This window comes from Letharia columbiana (genome assembly GCF_014066305.1).
Source record: "Letharia columbiana isolate WasteWater2 chromosome Unknown Sc0000057_s0, whole genome shotgun sequence".
In the NCBI taxonomy this organism is placed as follows: Eukaryota; Fungi; Ascomycota; class Lecanoromycetes; order Lecanorales; family Parmeliaceae; genus Letharia; species Letharia columbiana.
The window spans coordinates 348-22974 of record NW_023501101.1 but is presented as its reverse complement, the minus strand read 5'-3'; the positions used below and the strand labels follow the sequence as shown (position 1 = coordinate 22974).

Genomic DNA, 22627 nt, shown 5'->3' with positions numbered 1-22627 from the left:
AGCTTGGAGTCATGTGGGCTAGATTACGCCGAACACCTTTCTGTGGCCTTGCCTCCCTGGACCACGACTGGGGTGCTGGAAATGCCTTTAATCAGCCCTTCCCACTGGCCCTACCCGAAATTCGTCAAGTTTCTCGAGACTGCCCTTCGACAGCTTCTTCAATTGAGGTGTAGAAGCTTTCCAGTCTTTCCATAGAATAGTGAGCTGTTGTGATCATCGTGCTTGTCTTCCTCGCAAGAACACTTTGTCCATTGCCAATTTCCGATTCTCGCCATGGCGGATTCAGCTGGCAAGATGTATGCTCTCGCACTTGTGCTGAGCCTTCTCACCATCGTCGTAACCGCCCTGCGTTTTTATGCTCGACGCATGAAGCAGGCTGCGCTTTCATGGGATGATTATATGATTCTACCAGCGTTGGTATGTTGAGCCGTGCTCCAAATTCCCAGTAAGTGTTGAGATATTCGAAGCTAATACCGAGACAGCTTCTCACAATTGGCACGGCGGTTTGCATGTTGGTTGGTAAGGATCGGCGATTCCAGAGACTGTCCGCCTACTCTCTGACCCTCAAAAGGTACTTCAATCGGCAATTTAGGACAGCACACGGGAAGCGGAGAAGACGGATCAGGCAACGAAATTCCAGTTTTCGACCATCGCTTAAAAGTCTTCGAACAAGTAAGTTCTGTTCTTCCAATGCCTCCTCGCAATGCTGAAAGTGGGGACAGATCGTTTTCGCGACGCAACTTACGACAACACTGACTTTCGGGTTCACGAAATTGTCTGTATTGCTTTTCTATAAAAGGTAGAGCTACTCTCATTCTCATTGACATGTCCACACCAGCTCACAGGTGCCCTCAGGATCTTCAAAGGCACCTTCGTCAAACCATCTGTGTGGACTATGATTGGTGTCGTCGTTGTCTGGACACTTGGCTTCTTCTTCGCCAACCTGTTCCAATGCTGGCCCTTATGGATCGACTGGACCAATTTCGGCTTTACGTACCAGAATTGCATCAACACGAACGCAATGTATCTGGCTCAAGCTTGGTCAGATGTTCTCACGGATTGTAAGAAGTGTCTTGCTTCTGGCTTATCGTCATCTAACTTCAAACAGTAATCATCCTGACTCTGCCGCTTCCATGTGTAAGTTCCCCTCCTTAAATCACGTTGATATTTGCTGATGTGCTTCCAGATTTGGGTAATGCAACTGCCTGCAAGGCACAAGGCTGCTGTCAGTGGCATGTTCCTTCTCGGAGGACTGTAAGTTGCGGAACGTGTAGGCGATCTAAAAGCATGCTTATCAAGTCACAGGACCGTGGGAGCGGGTATCGCGAAGCTCGTAGTTTTCAACAAAGTTGTTCAAGGTGCGTCTCCAACTTGTCGTCATCAATGCGGTGGGTTCTAACTCACCACATGCAGAATTGGACGTGGGATTCTTGGACATCAGCTGTATGAACCTCCAAAACCATGGATTCATTTCAAGTCTAACATCAGTCTGCAGACATGAACACACCCCTGGTATACTGGCCAATGGTCGAGTCTTCCATGGGCGTTGTCGGCGCCTGCCTGCCATTATTGCGGCCCCTCTTCGTTGGTGCTTCTTCAAACGGCTTCATGCGCAGCCTAAAGAGCGTGAAGATAGCCTCGCTCAACTTGAACGAAGACGCACTGAAGCAACTCGAAGACGATTCGCCAGGAGCGCCGGGTTCAACTACGGCGTTTACAAAGTTCGGATCCGAGTCTACAGTGGTGCCATCCAATGCCGAGTACAGCTCGTAAGTCCAAATGCTTCATATGTTGATCTAGGATACAGCTGACTCCTGTCCTTGTAGCTATGAAAATATTGCGCCGAAGGCCTACCGGATAGACAGTCTTGACAGCCTGAAACTTGATGCCGAGAAGGATACACATTTAAATGGGGCTCGTCGTGGTGATGACTACGTATAAACATTGCTAATATCTTTAATGATTGAATTCTTCCTTTCATATCTATCAGTGCTATATAATGTTGATCGATCTGAGATCCTCTCTCTCTACGTCCCACCACCACCGGGTTTTAGCTTTCCGTTATCTATTGCCTCGGATTCAAAAATATCTAGATTCACACATGTTCACTGCGTTGTGCATCTCCAACACTTTACACCCATATTTTCCATTCTCTTAGCATCATTAGCCTTTTCACCATGACGAGTCTCATGTGATAGATGAAAATATGGCCCACAAGACGCACCCAAGAAGTCTTGATGCTTTTTCCGGACCTGCAGAACAAGCCACGGCATCGAGGGTATGTCCGCAACAACGGCTCTCTAGAAGCCATCCAAGATCGTGAAAGTCGCTGCCTTGCCTTACATCTTGATCAGAAGCTGACTATGCCAAATATTGGTTCGAGAAATTTCAACGGGCAATGTGTAGAAACCCTTCACGAGATTCATGGATGACTGTCTCTCGCACAGCGTCTACGTCTACGGCAATAACAAGCCGCTAGTATACTGAGTTTGGGCAAGGTGAGTACCTCAGCACAACCGACTCGAAAGCCCTGGATCTCTTTGCAGGTAGAAAGGTTCGAGGCCGATGCACCTGTCAAGCCAACACGTGCACCTCGCATCGCACCCTCCAACCTCAAGCGGGAAGGAAAGAAGACAGCCGATCTGAGGACCTTGCCGACCCTCGGCACAGCACTTGAACATACAGTCCCAACACAGCGCTTCACGCAGACAGGCCCGGGTGTCTCGACGCTTGGGATCTCGAGCGCTACGGCATGAACCGCGCAGGTTGGAGCACGTTGCAGTTTGTTTAAGGTGACGTCGATGCTCCCATTTGCGTGCCCGGTATCCTTCCCGAACCTCGTCATATCGGCATGGGAGCGTTGTTGGGGCAAGTTGAAGTGAAGCTGGCCACGGGGAAAAGAGTAAGTGAGCTGTTAAGGATGTGATCTGGAGCTTAAGGTCGATGAGTTAGGCATAGCTTCCAAACCAACATCGTAGCACGTCTGAAGACTCCTATCGACCAGATAAATTGTGAGATAACGATGGCGAGACACTCGTGGTAGCCCGTCATTGTCGCCCGTTGCGTCCAGATGAGGTTGAGGACCAGGCAGGCGCGGAGCATCCTCTTGCGGGTTGTGTTGTCGGACAGTTGAGTTAGGGAGGCGTGTTTTAGGGGACCGATGTTGGAGAATCGTAAGGGTAAAGGAGGGGGTGGAGACTTTCTTGGTAGAGGCGTTTGAGGACGCGGATTGTGAGCAGTGAGAACGTGCGTTGAAGAAAGGAAACTGCTGTTTTTTGATACCAGCGCGGTTGGCCCCCTTTCAGTGCGTGTCAAGAGAGGCCGCCGCTCGCGTCTTGCATCGTTTTAGCTTCCTTTCCGCTTTGCGGGAGTTACGGGGCTTGCCAGACGACGCCTCCCAGTGCCTCGGACTCTCTGTTCCGTCCCGGCCCAGCGGAGGTTGAATGGTGTTTTGTAAACCCTTTCCAGTCGCTGGTGGTAGTCTGTATCCTTCAGCATAGAGTGCACAAGACATGTGGCAGAGCCAGATGAGGACAAACGAGCTGAGGATGCCTCCGTGCTCCGGAGACGACGTTGTATCCGTTACGCGTCGCAAGGCGAGAAGCGAAAATTATGTTTGCAGTATGAGGAGAGGCAGGTGGTACGCTTGAGAGGTTCGCAGAGACGCCAGCGCCGTGATGGTGGCGACACAGAAACCGGCTATTGGAATCATGGCAGCTATGACGGTCTCGAGGGGCATTGTCGGTCGCGCAGAGTCTGACTTCTCCGCTGGAACCCCGTTCATTTGGATCGTTTTCACACCATTATTCTGTTGATAAGGTTTTGCATATATCCTCCAGTGTTTGTTCTTCAAAGATTGCACTATCCGGTGGAACACAGCGCCGTCCCATATTAGTGACCTAATTTGGGATCTTTAGTCTGCGCTCGCTGAAGCGGATTCCAGAGAATCCTGGAGGATTGCGACGAAGTCTCGCGACACTATTTCAACCGTTTGGGTTGGCTTCCGCGTTTCGAAACTCGGGCTTTGAATGTTCAAAGTCCCCATCCAGTAGAGAATATCCGGCAGCATTTTGAGAATCCTGGCAAGGTCTTGTACGGTCGATGTTGAATGTACTATGCACCAATAAGAGGATGATGGCTACTGGAAACCACTAGGATGAACTCGCAGCTTAATGATGGTCTGATGAAAGTTGAGATAATCTTTGAAGAAGATGGTAGAAGATGGTGGTAGGAAGAGGCGGGACGACTGTAATAAACGAATGAGACATTGCGAAGGTTCGACCGTTGTAGGATTTTTGGGGGTTAGCGATATAAAGCCCGCCAGACCCTTCTAATGCCATCTTCTCTTTGATAAACGTGACCATGGTATAGTTTAAGCATTCCAATTTTCTGTCACCTATCTCACCAACATCATGCTCCTACAGAGTAACCTACCCGAAACCTTCCTCCGCATCTTCTATTCTGGATCGTAATAGTCGTCTGAGGTCCTCCTCATCATCACGCGAGGTCCGCCATGATGAAAGCCTACGCCATGGGCCTCGTCCCCCTCGTTTCCTTCCTAGCCCTCATCCAGCCATGTCCATCTTTCGTTCAGTGCCGACATCGTGGCCAAAGTCGTCGATAAGTCGGTCTACGTGAGGCCAAAGCAAACGTTAGCGAACTCACCAAGTGCAGTCGTGAATAATGGGAGGGTCATGGACGTTGAAGCGGCAATGGATATCGGTATGAGACAAAGAACCAGACGAGGTTGCTGCGAGTGGAAATGGCGGTTCTTTTGCCAACACTTGCGGGGCCGATTAGTGATAGATTGCGGCAACAGATCGAGTTCGTGGCGAACAACTATGGTCTCATCTCGGGGCTGCCGCAGTCTTGCATGACGGAGGTCGAGACGCGGAATCAGCATACGTTTATTGAGCAGCTCAGCCAGTTTTATGGGTCGGTCGCTGTGATTAATGGCAGCACGACTGCGATGAAGGATGTTCCGTATTACACGGAAATCGCTCTAAAGGAGGCTGCTGCGAAGAGAGCAGGTCTTTGACGTTGTTCGAAATTGAGACTTAACATGTCGGCTGCTATTCATCCTTGTCCCGTAATCTGAGGCTACAAGTTGGGATGATCGCTATTTTGCAGACGTTCTTGTCATCCATCTATATAGAAACAACTTTCTCCATCCATTCTCGAGACCAACATTAGCAAACCGAGTCAATAACAGAACCATGGCCGTAAGCGGTAGTGCTACAGCGAAGTACACCCTGAACGTTTCCACTAACGTCAAAAGGTCACTGTTCATACTGAACAGACCTGTGATGAATGACAGAGGCGCAAAAGTAATCGCGAGCCAAGTCAGGCGAGCAAGACTGCGGTTCTGTTCGAAAGCTTTCTTGCTTTCCTCGATTGACATCACTGCCGTGACGACCGACATGATCCTGTCAGCGCGGACCTGTAGATTTTCAATGTTGGACAGAAGGATCTCGAAATCACTTCGGAGATCATGCACATGGTTTTCCGGGCTGGACGCGAAGTGCTCACGCTTGACGACCTTCTCCAGCACTTCCAACACAAGGGTACGGAAGATGGGGAATCTTCGTCTCCAACTGTGCAGTTTCCCAATGGTGACTTGTAAGCCACCGTTATCCCCTTGCAGATCCGGATTCTCGATCTCCCATTCTAGTTGGGTGAGGCGAGTTGTGGCGTACTTTACTAGTGTAGACCATTCCGCGCCGACGATCATGAGTGTCTTCTTGAAAAGCAGACGCGGATCTCTCGGTATACTCGTGATTTCTTCAGGCGTCAAGGCGCTGGTGTAGTGGATGACATCTTCGAACGTGGATATTCTTGATGGTCCTCTTGGTACGGGAAGCACAGTCATGGACGGGCAGTCGACGAGATTACGGTAGCCGCCCCAAATTGGGAACCCCTCAGATACTGTGGGGTCCACCAGTAGGATGCCTAGTCAAGAGTTCTTGTCAGCTTCCGAGATAACGAAAGGACTCGCGATGAGGGAATGGTTGGAAATGAGACCTACCAAGCACACCCTTCTCTCCAGGCTTGTTTGGTCTGATCCAAAGAGACGTCCTACTTCGAACCAAGCCAACATCAGATTTGGGAATATCAACATCAGGCACCCAATTGCCATCTTTGTCCACTCTTCGCAGTACGTTGAAGCCTCCTGCTTCCCACCTGGCCCTCATTAGGCTATCTTCGCTCCGGAAGTACCTTGTTTGCACATATCGGATGTGAAGATAGGAACGCTTGCGCGATATGATGTCCAGGTCCGGAAGCTCGACCCAAGGATCTCGGGTGTTGTGCCACATGTAGTCGGATATATGGCCTCGGAAGAAGAGGGGGTCGACATCGAATCGGGCACCTAAAGCCTCGATGACGTCTCGGGAGAGGTCTTCGACTACGAAGAGCCTGGCGTGGACATCATCATGTTTATGTTGGCTTTTATTGAGAGCATAATATAGGTCGATGATGTTTGAAAAGTCATCTCGGTGCACTGCAGCATTAGGCTCGAAGGTCAGCATAGCAACCTTGGTTCTGCTCGCCCTCTCTCTTCTGTCTTGATCGTTGAGAAACTTCTGTTTGGGTGGAGCCGCGGTCACTTTCATGAAGTCGGCGAGATAAGAGATATGTGGCCATCCTTGAGCGAGGGATTCAAGGTATCGCATGTAAGGTCCCGAAGCTCTGTTTCACATCAGCCTGACCTCGATACACTTACAACAGACTCTGAGACTGACGTAGCGGGATGCTTAAAGGGAAGAAGACGTTTCTCTATCAGTTCTCCAGACTGCCCTATGCGGCTCGGTTCATAAACATCGCCAATATAGTAAGAGTCCCCAGCCTCAAGTGTATGCGGCAGTATATGAGAAGGCGGAGATAAATATGGCGTCCATGGGCTATGGAAGGCGGGGTTCCAGCCATCAGGCTTAGAAGTCATTGATGTAGAACTGATTGAGAAGACACTGAGTGGTGGTTACACTGCGCTCAGGTGATGACTTATCCAAACCGGAGACTTGGCATCGTAGTGATTTGATGAGCGGAAAGTTGCGTGGTTGAGGATGAGGGATCAAGTCAACATTGCTTCACGATGAGAGTACAACGAGATATAAATGTGGAAAGAGCTGAGGTTGCCCTTGATCTTGATGAGGCTGTGAGGCGGCGAGGCTGTCATAAGGTAATTTCGAGGCTGAAATTTTAGTAAGGCTACACCGCTAACCCGATGGAGAACACACAGCCACAGTGACGCACAGAAGAAGTCCTCAGTAGTCTGTACAATATCTTATGAGTGTATCAACATCGGGTGAAAAACTTCTGAACTTCCGCTACTTGTAAGTGGTCATTGTGCATGTCACTCTACATAAACTCAGAGCAACAAGCGTTACCTAGCCCACGATCAATTCCCTTCTTTCTGTCTCGTCAACACTTTGCAGACGAAAGAGTCAACGACTTGTGACTTCGACCCTGCTGTGCATGGATTTTTTCGACTGTGACCCAAAGCAAGCGAAAAAACCCTGTTGCGAAAGAACTTAGGCCATGAGTTTTACTGAATCCTCTCCTTGCTTTGTTCCTCCTGTGGACAAACAGACTCTCAATATCTCGACCCTTCCAGAAATTACTTAAAACATTGCTGGTATCACTGCCTGAAGATTGCTACAGCAATCTTTGTTCAGCGCATTGCGAATAGATTTCTGTTTGTCTTTGTGCTGGTGTTCGTTGATTTCATAAGTAAGCCCAGCGGCCCAGATCCCAAATCCTCAAAGTTGTATCATCAATACGTAAGGAGGAAAATATTGTGCACAATGGCAGACCAGGATCCAAAAATCACTCTCCTCCGAAGCAAGCTAGCCCTCTTGATGGGCCGGGAGGAATGTCCAGTGTACGACTCGATCAAGGCGCAGCATCCACATGCGCTAGAAGAGCCATGGTCAGAAGATATGAGCGGACCTCACAAGCGTGTTGGTAGGTGAATCGCGGCCATGGGCCGGAATGCTGTCCTTAGAACTAGCAACTCGCTTACCTATGAAGCAATAGTGTTCAACAACAAAACCTTCGCAATGCACCAAGTCCTCACCCAGGAGGAAGCCTACAAGTGCACTTTCCAACCCCACGCAATTAACTGTGGCGAAAACATTAAGCTGCATCGTCAGTAAACCGTCTGAGTGCCAATCTAGAGCATCTGCTTACGCGGTAATAGTCGACGACAACCTTTTCCGCGATCTGGAGCAGGCCGAGACCATGGACCTGAGCACCTTGAAACGATCCGAGGCGATCACGAGGAGGGCCGTCAAGAGCAAGTGGTTCTATGCGTTGACGGGTTGGGTGAATGAGATCAACGGTGGGCCAGGGAAGATGGGTCCCTCACCGAGTGAAAAGATCATGATAGAGGGAAAGGAGGATGCGAGCATGAGTAGTAGGAAGCCAGCATAGCCTAAGCGCAAACGGACAGTAAGGCAGCTCGTTAGGCAAAGCTTCTTTTGTGAATGGGACACCGGCAATCGGTGGTGAAGGTAGTGCAGGACAGAATTCAGAATTGAGCTCCCCATACTGAAGTACAAATCTTTGTTCCACAACTTCATTTGAGATTGTAAGGACGCAAAGCTTGTTTGCTTTAGGTTGGTGATTGCTCCAAGGCTGTACGAGATAATTGGGCTCTTGTCATTTTTTCAATGGTGTGACGGCCGGTTACAATATTTCCGAGCATGGTGGGGCATCGAGTGGACCACCAGGCAAAGCTATTTGTATATCAGCAAGCTAGATGCCCAACACCTGAATCAAGCTTAAATGCGACCTCAGTGAGCTTCATCAATCAACCTGTATCTCCAGAAGGCTTTGGTTATATTTGGCCCGTGAGTAGAGCAAGTTTTTCGACAGTGAAACCCATTAGTCTTGCATCCTTATTGACATTCAACACCAGAAAATAGAGCTGCTACCCCTAATTTACGAAGAAATCGTAATTTACAAAGATGTGTTTGCAGCCAGAGAAGCACATTGGGGAAGAGCTCTGTTGAAGACTCTCAACGGTGCCTCGACTAGCGACGCCGCCTGCTATGAGGCTTGCACCACTGGAAAAGCGCTTCCCTGGCACCTGTCCCCACTGGCTTCGCTCCAGACACTCGCATATGTTTTCTGGATCATGGAGCATCCTAATCTTAAGCAACAACGGCGATGCAGACCCAATAGCCTACCAGCGCACCTTCGATCTTACGGTTGGACCATAATAAACGGTATGGCTTTCTGAGCCCCAAATTTTCCTACTTGAACCTCTTTGTGAACTCCCGAGGCAAGTTTGGGAATTCCTGAACTCTAGAACCATCGTGACTCCCGTGCCCGTCTCAACGGACTATTTGCTGACTAGAGTATTCATCAGTCCACATACACGCCAACGGTCACCCTTTCAGTGACTAGTACGCCAGTCGTCAACGTAAGTTCCATTAGCACCTTTTTTTTTACGTCAGTACGTATTCGCTCGGCTTTTGTAATCCCGTTAACCAAAGCTTCAAGCTTGAGACCAGTCTTGGGGTAGCGCGATCTCCAGACACTTTGCAAAGCCGAAGGCTCCACCTTAAATAGAAAATACCGACGGCTTCCCGATCCAGACTCAGAGTGCAAGTACTGCAACAAGCCCTTCGAAGGTATTCAAGCCGACCACAACCATTACGCCACATGCATCGACAACAACCACAACCAAAATCCTACTAGCGCTCACCATACCTAAATTCACGCAGGCCATCAAGAACGTCATACGGACTGAGACCGCCAATTGTGTCCACTTCACTAAGCAGAGCTCTTGCGACCCAACTGCGAAAGCAACACCAACGTCAAAAAGCCAGCAGTGCCAAGTTCAGACGTGCAGTGGACGGAAGTCTCTCCGCAGCGCGCGCCAAGTGGCTTGCGGAGGGGGTCGCTCCACGATACATGATTGCAAAACGTGCTCCTGGTGAATTGTATCGTCTGCTGAGCCTGCCATACAATGGCTGACCGTCCATTTCCTAGACTCCGCACCATTATCGTCACTGACACGAACACTGCTGACTATGTCACCTCAACCTCCACCACAACCGCCCCAGCAGCGACCGTCCAAGTCGTTTCCATCTTAACAGTCTTTTCGACTATCACTCCCGCCCTGTTACAGTCTACAGCGGCATCAGTACTGCGAAGCAGACGACAGTCACTTTGCAAGCGAGCACGAGGATGCAGATCGCATATACGATTGGTGAAGGCTTCGTCACTAAGACTGTGCTGGAGACGGTTACGGTGGATGTTAAGACGACACCAGGGACTGCGTTGGCGGCTTGCACCAAGGTTGGTGGGACGATGCATTGATGCGTTGGATGGAAATATTCGTGGGTATCTAGGAGAACGAGCCACGGCGGTTAAATAATGACCCGATCTGCTTGCCCACAACCTGATTCCACATTCCCAAAAACCGTCCCCTATTCTACCAACTGCCGATTCAGTTCAATGCGACCGAAACAGTCTGTTCAGATTTTATAGAAGTAATACCAACATTTAGGCAAAATGTCAGGGACGGCTTTGCCCTCGGCCCTCAAGGCCCAGCCTCCCTGTCATCCCGGACACAGTTCTCGGCTCGTGGAGAGCCGAGAGCCGGGTTAATATTACGGGGATCGTCTATGGCGGAAGGCCAGTTAGTACAGAACCAAGTTGCGGAATTGGACCGCAAACAGACCGTCAAGTGTGTATGAGATATGCGTACAACTAAGGCATGCATGCGTCCCCTAGCGTCTCCTGTCAAGAGAACATGTTCCAGTTCCTCCGTTCGTCTCACTTGTATTAGAAAACTTGGACTGCGCCTTTGCACAGGCCGCTGCCGAAGATGCGGTCCTCCGGGCGCTGCGCTGAAGGTTGGATTGGCTTCTGGGTTTTGATTCCGATGTTCAAGAACAGAAGGTTTTTGCGTCCGCCATTGATTATTCATTTGCGCTCGAGACTAGGTACCGTTTTCAGGAATCTTGAGAGCGAAGCTGAGCGTGCTTGTTGTCATGCAGGCGAGGAGTCTGTTGGGGTTGGCAGTGGGGGCGAGTGAGTTGTGGGGGAAGGGGTGGAAGATAGGCTTTCGATGGGCGGGGTATGACGTTTTTTGGAGCGGAATGTTTGATATTCTGCTTGAAAATGGCTTTGAATCTTCCGTAATTTGATTTCCACACCAGAAACGAATGACCATCAGAAACAAACGATAATATTGTGAAGATCTGGTTGCCTAGTACCTGTCTCTGTTGTTGTTAAGTATGCGTGCTATCTACTGAGCAAGGGTTTGAGTTTCTCCTAGCTTCATCTCATACCTTCAAGCGTCCATCGAAAAGTTGATGTAAGAACCCAGATAGAAAATCTGAACTGCACCACGATAATTTGGCTGAATCAACTCGCAGCCCTAGTCCCCACCCTGGATCCCTTTGCCAACCCGCTCCGACGTGAATAACTAGCACCAAGGCGAAGGCAGAGTTTCTTCAACGTTGTCTATTATCCGGCCGGTGATGCATGTGAGCCAAAGCTAAGGCCTAAGTACTAGCCGCTATCGGTAGAGCCACTCGTATGCGCTTTGTATAACGCCAATTCTAACGTCGCCCATGCCTGCCTCTGCGAGTCCTCGAGAGAGGGCTTGGAGAGATATGGGACGGTCCATGACCTGACTTGCCATGTACAAGCTGCCTGCCGCAACAGCGACCACAGAGTGACCACCTAATGATCCGAAATGGTGAACCCTGTCGGCGATGGACACGACCAGAGTAATGACCACAGTGGGGAGAGAGAGGCGGTGTCCTAGCACGGCGATCCGTTCAGACAGCGAGATGGCTATCTGCATGTGAGTCGCCTCGGGTTGGAAAAATTCAAGCCGGCACACGGGGCAGGTGTTGTTGCTGCGTTGATCACCTGTCGGGGTCAGCCAGGTCGATATGCATTCGGAACCAACGATGTGGTTGCAGGGGAGACGGACTGCACGCTGGATAATGCCGTTGGGGGAAGGGGTGGTGCCATACTCTTCCAAGCAGATGGAGCAGTGCTGGTCTTCTTTACTTAGGATTCCGCGGCCAACTTTGGGTAGGCGGGCAAGGAATTTGGAGGCCATGGTAGGGTGGGTGAGGAGCGTGTGGGATGGAAGTTCGAAGTCGTTGATTGGTAAAGGAAGTAAACTTGTGAGATGGTAGGGATGTATACGTATGAAAATCAAGAAGGATGGGACAGATGAGAACTGAGAGGAGTGGAGTAACGGGTGTTGAGCTCGGAAACTGGTGTTGTGAAATGAAATTATCTAATATTAGTGTATACTACCGTTCTTGTTGGAACCTAGGAGATAGTGTTATACCAGGTCGAACTGACGGGGAAAGTTGCCGAGGATAGTTGCACAAAGACGTTGCTACATTTCGAGCTTCGTGGAGTCAAGACGTATGAAAGGCACGGATACCGCTGGATTGGGGAGTGCAGGGGAGCGTTTAGGCTAGTCAATACCACAATGTTGGTTAACGGGCTGGGTTGGTTGATGCCACAGAGCTGGCCTCGAGTTCTACTGTTCCGGGATTTGGTGGCATTGCGGATACGAGTTATGAAGCGGCTGCGGCCAGAACTGGTGCTGTATATATGTAGTACTTCTCGCCGTCGGCGGTAGGAAGCTGAGGTATGTAGCCTGAAGTGCGGAGTAGATGGTTCCTTGTGAGCATTTCACTGCCGACCGCATTTTTGGTTCTCGGAGCGCACCCCATTGCAAAAGTACACCCCATTAGTCCTAAGGCGACATATTCATGAGACCCCCGCAGTATCTCTAGTAGCCCTTTGCAAATAGGTTGGATTCATGGAATCAGCAGACTGGCATTTGTATGGCTTTCAGTTGGCTGAGTTACGGAGGCACAAAACGCAAATTCGATTTCGGCAGGTCATGAGCCGATCAACGAGATATCCAAAAAATATATTATTATTGTAGGGGTTGCTGGCGGCATGGAAATGTCTTGCCAAGCCTTTGTTGTAGAGCTAAATCTGATCAAGTAACAAGCCCGTCTCTAGCTCTAGGGCTTGATTACTCATAGCCCTGAACTAACAAAGGATCTCCGTAAGGGCTTCGCTCTTCTGTTGTTTTGAAGGGTTTGATGATCTCTTCTCCTCAAGTAATGCTCAACATGGCGACGACTGATTCATCGTGCCACCATCAGTCACGCGCCCAATATTATACAAGTACCATACCGACCTTCGCTCTCCTTCGCAACAAGAGAAGCTCGCCGCGCAGGCAGTATCCGCTCCCACACCTCTCGCGTCGTCCTTGATTCTGAACTTATCCGCCCACCCGCTAGCCGTGGAGAAAACAGTCTTAGTCCTTGACACGACCAGGAGGCAGTGCCTTCACATCCCGCTCCCACTTCATGATTCGAGCAGTGGCTCGCGAGACTGAAATGCTTTTGGTGGAGGAGCTTATGAATGCCGAGGAGTTGGATAAAGAGCTGGCGGACTGGGAGTAGATGCCTTGAGAAAAGACACAGCGCACTTGTAGGAGGGTCGAAGCCTGGAGAAGAGAGATTGCAAGCTTGGTGTTCGTTGGAACGCAGGAAAAGAGATGGTGCGAGTCTGGTCAAGACCATCATACCTGGAGAGGTTACACTACGAGCTTGGCGCAAGACAGAGGCGTGGAGAAGTGATACTACAAGTTGAGAGATGGTACGATGTTAGGGAAGAGGTTCCTCAAGCCTGGAAAAAGGCGAAGGCGGTGTTTATGAGCTTCGTACCCGGAGAATGGGAATCTTGGGAAACTCAGGAAAACAAGGGCCGATATGGGCTGTCGGTGGGCTCAGCTTCATAGACTAAGGCTGGTCTCCGATTGGAAATGTAACGATCTGAAGACCTGCGTGACGCGACAGTCAGATCAGCAATTCTTCGGAAGCAGAGAGTAATGGTGTGCTCGCAGAATTGTTATTCTTACAGAGCTGGATTCGAAGTGCCGGCGAAAAGGATCAACAGATGCACTGGTTATCAGCTCCAAGTATCGATCCATCCATGACTGAATACCTGATGCATCGTAGGCCCTCAAGATATTCAGATCCGGGACCGTTTACTCTTTACTCTCAATAAACGAGACTTGGCATGCAGGTGTCCTCCCCCTCTCGTTCTTCCGGCAGAAATTTGAAACATCGGTGCATGGTTAAAAGCAAGTTGCAGCTCTTTTACATCGCTAGCAATCTTCCATCTCTTGACATCACAACATAAAAAATTTCCAGCGCCTTCGACACTTTTCGCTTGTGCACATCTCCTTCAAGCTAGGCAACAGTGTGTCAAGGGCTCAAGTAACACTCAAGATCCCACGTAGAAGTCAGAGAAGTTTAAAAAAGCGGTCAGATTGACAGACAGGCATTAACAGATTGTCAACACAATTGAACCCAGCTTAAAAATCACACCTCGCAGCGTCACCAGTCAGCATCTAAGTTCCATCAATTCAAACGCTGAATCCATCTACGGCAGCAGCATATTTTCAAACCTCATCACCTGTAATCTGAATCCATTCTTGTCAGTCCACCTCACGCGCAGCTCGTCATGGCCATCCGCGAGACTGGCACCGTCAAGGTGAGCTTATCTTCCTCCGTGCATCATTCTTAAAGCAAATTTAACAGGACACCAGACATGGAATGAGAAGGGATTTGGATTCATCGAGCGCGATGGCATGGGCGACAGGTAAACTTCCCATCGAGCCGCCCTCCCTTCCTTCTAGGTGCCCTAGCTGGACACCAGATACTTACACATCGCTCTAGCATCTTCGTCCACGCGCGTGACACCGCCGATCGACAAGCACTGATCCCTAGCTCCAAGGTCTCTTTCATTTACGAGGCTGACGAGAAAGGCGGCAAGGCGAAAGAGGTATCTATCGAGGAGATGGCAGAGGCTGTTGTATCGGACGAAGGGCCAAGAGAGACGGGCACAATCAAGGTACGCCTCATAGCCTCATCGCATCTTAGTCTGCGCTTGACACAAACTCGGGGCATTCTATGGAATGATGATGCCGTTGAGAGGCGAAGGCTGACGAGTTTGGATGCAACAGCGCTGGAATGCAGACAAAGGCTTCGGATTCATTGGACGCGCGAATCGAGAGGCGGAGTAAGCCTACCTGTGCCGTATTGTTTTTATCTTTTCTTGCTTTCCTCTTAGCCCTAATCGACACGAGGCTGACTGTCATCCGCAGTGCTTTCTTTCACAAGAGATCATTTAGTGGACACGACGACCCCTACGTTGGGCAAGCGGTCTCGTTCGTCTATGGAGAAGGACTCAAGGGTGCAGTCGCTACTAAAGTCAAAGTCGAAGAGGGTGGGTCGGCTATTCAGGAAGCTCCTGTTGAAGATGAGGGAGATCGAGAGATGGGTACGGTGAAGGTATGCGTCACACCAACATAACTTGTGCTCGAAACTGCTAGTTGGCTATGCTATTCATAAGGAAAATTTTTCGTTGACAAGGGACTGTGACATAGCGCTGGAATGCTGAGAAGGGTTTCGGCTTCATTGGACGCGTGAGCGGAGAAGAGGAGTAAGCCCACTTGTTCCCTTCCCCCACCCCCAGCTTTTATCACCGAGATACAAATCTGACTGCCTACCGCAGCGCCTTTTTTCACAAAAAATCCTTTGCCGGCAGCGACGAGCCATATGTCGGCCAAGCTGTCTCGTTCGTTTTCGAGGAAGGACCCAAGGGTGCAGCGGCAGTGAAAGTGAAGGAAGAAGAAGGCGGTGTCGCTAAGGAAGAAGAGGAAGAGGGGGGCCGAGAGATGGGCAAGGTCAAGGTATGCAAGTGGCATTCACCAACACACGCCTCGTTTTGCAAAATCGTCATACTGAACCATGGCCGACCACTCCTCAGACGTACAATGAGGAGAAAGGCTTCTCCTTTATTGCCAGATGCTTTGACGGCACCGAGATCTTCGGCCACAAGCGCGAATTCCTTCAGGACATCGAGCCCTACATTGGACAACCTGTCTCCTTCGTCTACGAGGTTACTGAAAAGGGCGGTACTGCCAAGAAGGTACTGAGTCATATGCAGCAGGCTTGAGTCGGGCTGATAATGTGACCAGATTCGTGAGGAGGATGGCGTTCCAGATATTCCATTTTCAGATGAAGGCCGCGACTTCGGAACCATCAAGGTTAGCTAGCAACTTTTTCACATACTCGGCCAAGTTTTGATCCTCATTATACTACAGAATTTCAACGCCGAAAAAGGCTTCGGCTTCATCGTTGCACGCAAAGGCGGCGAAGAGTACGCACCCCTCCAACCGTGACAACAGCCGTCGAAAAAAGTGCTAACAATGGAGAATAAAGGGTGCGGTTCTTTGATAAAGCCCTCAACGACGTAGTGCCTGAGAAGAATACCTGCGTCTCCTTTGTTCGGGAGGAAGGCGACAAGGGACCTCTCGCCAAAGATCTACGCAAGGAGGACCCAGACCGCGTGGCTCGTGTGACGGCAAGAGTGCACTACGGCAAAGTAGTGGTAGGATCAACCAGATTGCCGCTCTTGTTGGATTAGATTTGCCGCTGACTCCTGTCAGATCTACAAAGATCCCCCATCCAGCAAGCCCGACTCTGGCTACGGCTTCATCGTTGAGCTCGATCAGCTGACCGTCAAGAAGCCGAAGAAGTACGCTGTGGCTGCATTCTCAATCATATCGGCTTGCCACGTTGCTGATTACAACACAGGCATTACTTCCACATGTGGGAGATCGAGACTCCAGATGACGCAGGGGGCATAGGTCAGTCGCCTTTCCATCTCTCACTCCTTCACCACCATGATCCATTCTCCAAAAGATAGTCATGTGCTCCACCTCAGAATGATCTTCCCCATCTCAGAGAAAGGGGCTGACTGGTCACAGACCCAGAGACCATGGTCTCCTTCATCATCATCCCCGCGAAGAAAGGCTTCCAAGCTGCCGCTGTTACTATCGCTGATCCTCCCAAGGAAGAGGAGACAACCCAGGAGAATGAAGCACCATGGGGAACAGCGGCGGAGGATAACGAAACGCCATTGGAGACAGCGATGGAAGAGATGCATGTCAGTGAAGCCAATGAGACCACCGCTGATGCTACGAGGGGCGACTGGGGGAGTGGAGGCTGGTAATTCCGAGAGCTTCCGTGAGCCGCTACGGCCAACTTCATGGAAGGGCATGCTGAGGTGGAATCATGTCTGGTAGCTTATTCAGTGACAAAACTATTCGGCCATTGCATGACCCCGGCTACTCAGTACTTTATTCGGTCCTCTACCTTTAGCTACATTATCCCTCTACGTTACGTTCTCTATCTTGCGTTTGTCTTTTCCGCGCTAGGTACTTTGCACGTCAATCGATGATTGCGAGCTGTTTTCAGTATATTATCCTGTTAGAAATAGGGACCGATGAGCAGCCAGCTGAGCTCTTTCACTGTCGAAGGGTCGTCTCAAATCCTAGCCTCGCCCTCATCTGGAACAATTTCCGAGGTACGGCCAGAAGACCGCAGAGACGGTTTTCCGATTTTCGAATAGCTGGTCGTGAATAATATCAATTTAACTACCGGAGCACTAAAGTGAAGCACTTTCTTCGAAGTCGCATTTTCGTACACTTCTTGCTGAGTGCCGAAGACTTCAAGGCTTTCTCGCAAAGCTTTAGTAGGCATCATGAACCCATAGATCAGCTGTTCCCTCAGCTCTGATAAGTACTCTCGGCTTTCGCCTAGCGACGTTAAATTGCGTCGAAGAATCACAACCTAAACGATAAAAGCAGTCGAATCCGTTTCTTGCAGGATTCTCGTAAGGCGCAGCAACATTGACCCACTCTCAAGAAATTTCTTCACAGACTTAGCTAATATAAGTAATCGGATCCGTCTTCTGCAGAATCATTTTCTAACATTAGCAACCTCGACCTGCATTGAAGAAAACCCCTCACACCCTGAACTGCTAAGGCAGTCTGGTTCGTTCCCTGCAGGATTCACCATTCATCAAAGATGCCTCTCAGCTTGGCACATCTTTGGGGATTCACATCCCTGAGAACTTCCCCGCCGAGCATATTAAAGTAAGTGTGAAAGGAGTGTACGCGCATGAGATACGTTTCCATTAGTTGAAGTTTCCTGCGTTTCTAACACGTTGATAGTATATGACACAGGTATGCTGTGCCAGTCATGCTCTTAGCGAAGAGTTGATCAATTTTTTATCAAAGCAATCGCCACCGGATCGTCGAGATGGGGAGAAGCAAAACTCTGCCAAGCCAGAATTGCACAAAAGAATGTAATATATAGATGGCTCTGCACACGCCTATCAAGCTCACTCTGTCCTGTTTCCCAGTCCGTAAACCTCTGTTCCGTCTATCTCGTCAGGCTTCCAGCCTTCAAGTTGAGGGACAAGATGCGGTTGGCCGTCCAATCCATCCTGGTTCCAGCAATCGAGCGGATGCGGTGGCTGATGCTCAGCTCCGGCAAAAATTGCAGTCTTGGCCTTCATCAATTCCGAGTACTTCCACTCCCATGTCTGAATATCTTTGCTCAAAATCTGCTTGTGCTTTCTCAGTCTCCATAATAACCCCAACGTGACAAGCAGTCCTAGCCCTAGTGTTACGCCCATCCCGGCACCTATTGCCGCTTCCCTGCTCGACGACGACGATGATGGTGATGTTGATGACGTATTGTGGAAAGAGGAAGAGTTTGGTGGTAACGTCAATGCCGTTACCGTTGCCATAGGCGTTGCCGTTGCCGTTGCCGTGGCGGTAACAGTAACGGTGGCGGCGTCCGTGGTATTGAGAGATGTAGAACCAGATGTGCGGTTGAGTATCACCAGTCCAGCTTCGATCTCAAAAGGTGCGGTGCTTCCTTTAGTGGTGGTATTGCATGTGTTGTTGGATAAGATGACCTGGCTACAGCAGAATTTGAATTTATCCTGCAGGTAACCAGCAAGAAATATCAATGCCCCGCCGCTCGGGTTTTCTGCAATACCAATATCAGCGTCATGACCAAGTCATAATGAGGATTGCTATGCAACGAATTTCGACGTTGCTGCAAGAGAACCTTACCATCTGAGCAGTACTGCGGACACTCCGGACTCTGCCATGTCTGATCAGTGCAGCTGCCTCTAGTAACCAATTCGGCCCCACTTTGAGCGAGACAGAGACTGTTGTTCAGACATATATCAGTAGAACCGCAGCATGCGCTTGCCCCGTCGCCGATGGAAGGAGAGTGGCATGGAGTGTCGTGGGTGGATACCGAGCCGTCGGGATAGAAGCACGTTTGCGCATCAGCCATCGCGTTTCGCAAGCAATGGATAGAGGAATAGATGAAAAGCACACTTGTTGCAGGTTTGAATCTTGGGGGAAAAAAGGGCATGTTGAATGATTGTTTTATCCTTGATGCTTTTACGGCGAGAAAGGCATTCATTGAATAAAACACAGCCCTGAATCCTACAGTTCTCCTGAGCGGTGCAGCAATGCAACGATTTGAAACACACTTTAATGTCCGTCATGCAGGATCTCGTGGCGCTGACTGTGACCTCAAACACATCGTCACCGCCTCAAGGGACTTGAATTTTGCAATAGCAGTCTTATTCGGAGATAGAGAGGACCATCTCATAAATGGCTCTGGTGGACCTGCGAAATTGTTCACATTCAATGCGCGCGATGATTTCGTCTTCTATGGTCTAGTGACGGTGATCGTCGCTGCGGTCAGAACTTTGAATAATGGGAATCTTCTCTAAGCGAAAATCGCTCGGTACAACAAAGCAAGTGAATGCTCACCAGCATGTTCATGTTCCCTAATAGATACTCAATGGCATGTGCATGTGTACAAATCAACCGTGGGCTAAGCGACTGGGGGATTGCGTAAATAAGGAGCACGGAACCGGTGTATAATGATGCCTTGGAGCGAGCTTCATGTCTGGACTTGTAGATTCGTGGGGTAGAGCCCGGCGGGCAGGGTAGAAGTAAAAGGGGGGGTGATCGACAGCTAGCTCTATGCTGATAGGCCACACGACCTTAGAGAGAACGAGAAAAGAAATAGAGGTTCATAAACTGGTTCTTAGATAGGAGATCATAGTCTGGTAAAAAGGCTATGTAGGATACCTAAAGGTACTTCCGCAGGCACTAGCCCCCCAAGCCCTAGGGCTAGCCACCTACTATTTCGTAGGCTTCTTAGTCTTGCAACTCACTAATGCAATGGATGTCGCTTGGTTGGATAGCCCTTGACTCGTGTGGAAAAAGGCTGAACAATGTTGGTCTCAATCTCTCCTTGGAAGCAGCTCAACCCTCGAACGGCGACAAGCAAAGTTTGTTAGCCGTAAAAAATGTTGCTTTGAATTGATTTTTCAGCAGCTCCGCAGCCCAAAGCCTCTGATCTTCGTGTGTCATCGCGGCTATACAACCTTTTATGCTCCGCCTTCCTCAGCCTGCACTCAACACACTGTCGAGTATTGACCCCCTGCAAGCCCTCACTCCACTCAATTTGACGTTGAAGTTTGTCTCATGGTATCCAAATCCCGGATGCTCCGTCATATATTGAGGCACATATGCTAAGGCTGTAATCACCTGCTCGTTCTACCACCCCACCATTAACATCAGATGAGGTACGAATGCAATGAGAAGACCTACCAGACACCCAATTCCCGTCTCAAACATATGCACACGCAGATTTGCAGTGGGTGACATGCTGTTAAAAGGCTGCATGTCATCCTCAGCAGGGAACATGGCGACGTGGAGCATGGCAGTGTAGAAAGTAAGAAATACATCGTTACGGCGGAGTTGCGCGGCGCCGGCGACCCTATCGAAGTCGATGGTGAGTCTGGGCGAGAGAAGAGCGTTCGGGGGTAAAAGAGTGGGCGATGTAGACGTAATACTGAGAGTTGCGTTCCATGTCTTGGCTAAGTTGATAACAGAGACGTTATCGGCCGTATCGCTACCTGTGATATTCTGCACTGGCGAGGTGTCTAGTCTTTCCACGAAAGCTTGAGTAGACTTCCTGCCGGTGTTGGCCAGTCTCAGCTCTTCGCTATCATTGATAACACTTCGAGTACCATTCCTGGTGGTGTCAAGTGAACTGATCCCCGGCTTCACCATAAGATTAATCTGGCCCACAATGCTGTTATCCCAGTAGAGCTTTACCATCGCATTGTGAAATCTACTAAACCGGATCATATCTGTGGCAGCAGTATAGATACCCCAAAGCAAAAAGCGAGCTTCCATCCACTCATAAGTCTTGATCTGGACTTGCCCATAAATGGGGGCACTATATGTGCGCGGTTGAAGGTACTCGTCAAAATCGCCTCGTCCCACTATGCTCATGAAATAAAGCACGTTTATGAGGGTGGCGTTGATCGGAAGGAAGGGAGCGTCGAAGCTCAGTTCCGCTCTGAATCGGCTGTTTGGCAAGTCGGATTCTAGCAGAAGCGTGGGCGATGGAACAGAAATCGAAACTGTTCTAGCTGCGCTGAGCAGAAGTGGTAATGCCAGCTTCATGTTCTCTTCTGGCGATTATGGTTGGACCAGCGTTGTTGAAACTATACATGGATTTTTCGAAATGGTGAAGCTTGGGAAATGAGAGTGGTTTGAGGATGTTAATGGTTTTTCCTAGAAACCATGCGTAATCGTAGTCATGGCTTAACCCGCCCCCTGGCATTCGCGCTCCTCACGCTCGCCGGTGATATCTTAGGCGGCTTCCGACGGGGCGATACGCGATGTGCCATAAGGCTACAGAGAACGGCTTTAAATGGTGGATCGCTTTGGAGACTCTGGTGGATCTTGTTCGCTGTGAGCGCTCTACCGCCGCTGACCGTAGAGAAACACAACAAAGAAGGCGCAGATCAATGTTGTGCACAAATCAAAGAAGAGGAAGGAGTGCAGAAGAGGCGCTCGATAGCTTGCGAACTGGTAAGATGATGGTGATGTGCTGATGATGTTTACAAGTTTGAGACGGTACACAATGGTTTAGATTGACAAGAATAACAAATGAGCAGAGGAGTTGATACAGTGGAGAGGTTCGCTCCAATTCTTCCAGTCCTGCTTGAAGATTTCTTCGCTAAGTTTCGTCGAGCCCAAATCGTCTCAAGTCTTGACTAGTGAACGTTCAAGCGGCGCAACCTTCGCCAATCAAGAAATACCTTCTCGACCCCAGGCTGGGCCTCCCATACGCTGTTACAAAACAAGTCTTGATTCAAGCTGTACAACAAGAAAGAAGAGCCGCTTTTGCAGCCAAAGCAATGGGGAAATAATCCCCAAAGATTAGCGCAGTGTCGCTGTGTACCCAGTTCTAATGTGGAATTGAAAGACTTGAGATTACTATTCCTCCTTTGTAAACGCATCGTGCGTAAAGAAAGTTTTTGCATGCACGAATCGGTCACCGAAGACTATTTTGCGAAGAGAGAGGTAGTTCTTTGCCAACCTTGTCTTGCATCATTGCAGGGTTGATCCAAGCACGCGGGTGACAGAAAAACCTGCACACCTTGAAATTAGGAATTTGATGATGATTTCACAACGAAGAACCTAGCAGAAAAGTTATGCGTTGTAATTTAAGGATTTCGATAATACTAATATATTATTCCGCAAAGCCTAATTCATAAGGAGGATATTCGTTGAGTTATTCCAGCTGACAAGGTGAAGGGATTTCTTGGTGTGTGCAGGCTTTTGCGTCACCCGCGTGCCAAGGTTGGGGTT

The 22627-nt window shown here is 49.6% G+C and overlaps 8 protein-coding genes across 8 annotated transcripts; 4 read left to right on the top strand and 4 right to left on the bottom strand.

Annotated features, from left to right (window-relative positions):
- Positions 1-273: 273 nt before the first annotated feature.
- On the top strand, positions 274-2756 carry HO173_011102 (uncharacterized protein; the record flags this gene model as incomplete). Its single annotated transcript, XM_037312984.1, has 12 exons — positions 274-417; positions 483-519; positions 572-672; positions 723-799; positions 856-1061; positions 1109-1137; positions 1187-1254; positions 1306-1358; positions 1414-1443; positions 1496-1769; positions 1827-1935; positions 2499-2756. 12 exons carry the CDS (start codon positions 274-276, stop codon positions 2754-2756), a joined length of 1386 nt encoding a protein of 461 aa, XP_037160033.1.
- Positions 2757-4762: 2006 nt separating this feature from the next.
- Positions 4763-5038, top strand: HO173_011101 (uncharacterized protein; the record flags this gene model as incomplete). The annotated part of the gene is made up of 1 exon (XM_037312983.1): positions 4763-5038. The coding sequence occupies one exon, from the start codon at positions 4763-4765 to the stop codon at positions 5036-5038; it is 276 nt and encodes a 91-aa protein (XP_037160032.1).
- Positions 5039-5119: 81 nt separating this feature from the next.
- HO173_011100 (uncharacterized protein) lies at positions 5120-6940 on the bottom strand (the record flags this gene model as incomplete). The annotated part of the gene is made up of 3 exons (XM_037312982.1): positions 5120-5949; positions 6026-6687; positions 6741-6940. The coding sequence occupies 3 exons, from the start codon at positions 6938-6940 to the stop codon at positions 5120-5122; spliced, it is 1692 nt and encodes a 563-aa protein (XP_037160031.1).
- Positions 6941-7802: 862 nt separating this feature from the next.
- HO173_011099 (uncharacterized protein) lies at positions 7803-8430 on the top strand (the record flags this gene model as incomplete). The annotated part of the gene is made up of 3 exons (XM_037312981.1): positions 7803-7962; positions 8035-8145; positions 8198-8430. The coding sequence occupies 3 exons, from the start codon at positions 7803-7805 to the stop codon at positions 8428-8430; spliced, it is 504 nt and encodes a 167-aa protein (XP_037160030.1).
- Positions 8431-11533: 3103 nt separating this feature from the next.
- Positions 11534-12088, bottom strand: HO173_011098 (uncharacterized protein; the record flags this gene model as incomplete). The annotated part of the gene is made up of 3 exons (XM_037312980.1): positions 11534-11814; positions 11862-11892; positions 11957-12088. The coding sequence occupies 3 exons, from the start codon at positions 12086-12088 to the stop codon at positions 11534-11536; spliced, it is 444 nt and encodes a 147-aa protein (XP_037160029.1).
- A 2444-nt stretch (positions 12089-14532) lies between these two features.
- Positions 14533-17088, top strand: HO173_011097 (uncharacterized protein; the record flags this gene model as incomplete). The annotated part of the gene is made up of 14 exons (XM_037312979.1): positions 14533-14562; positions 14618-14670; positions 14748-14922; positions 15035-15090; positions 15176-15362; positions 15458-15513; positions 15586-15763; positions 15841-16002; positions 16052-16120; positions 16178-16233; positions 16296-16464; positions 16523-16611; positions 16671-16723; positions 16844-17088. The coding sequence occupies 14 exons, from the start codon at positions 14533-14535 to the stop codon at positions 17086-17088; spliced, it is 1578 nt and encodes a 525-aa protein (XP_037160028.1).
- A 1173-nt stretch (positions 17089-18261) lies between these two features.
- HO173_011096 (uncharacterized protein) lies at positions 18262-19313 on the bottom strand (the record flags this gene model as incomplete). The annotated part of the gene is made up of 2 exons (XM_037312978.1): positions 18262-18917; positions 19004-19313. 2 exons carry the CDS (start codon positions 19311-19313, stop codon positions 18262-18264), a joined length of 966 nt encoding a protein of 321 aa, XP_037160027.1.
- A 1049-nt stretch (positions 19314-20362) lies between these two features.
- HO173_011095 (uncharacterized protein) lies at positions 20363-21433 on the bottom strand (the record flags this gene model as incomplete). The annotated part of the gene is made up of 2 exons (XM_037312977.1): positions 20363-20515; positions 20570-21433. The coding sequence occupies 2 exons, from the start codon at positions 21431-21433 to the stop codon at positions 20363-20365; spliced, it is 1017 nt and encodes a 338-aa protein (XP_037160026.1).
- Positions 21434-22627: the final 1194 nt, after the last annotated feature.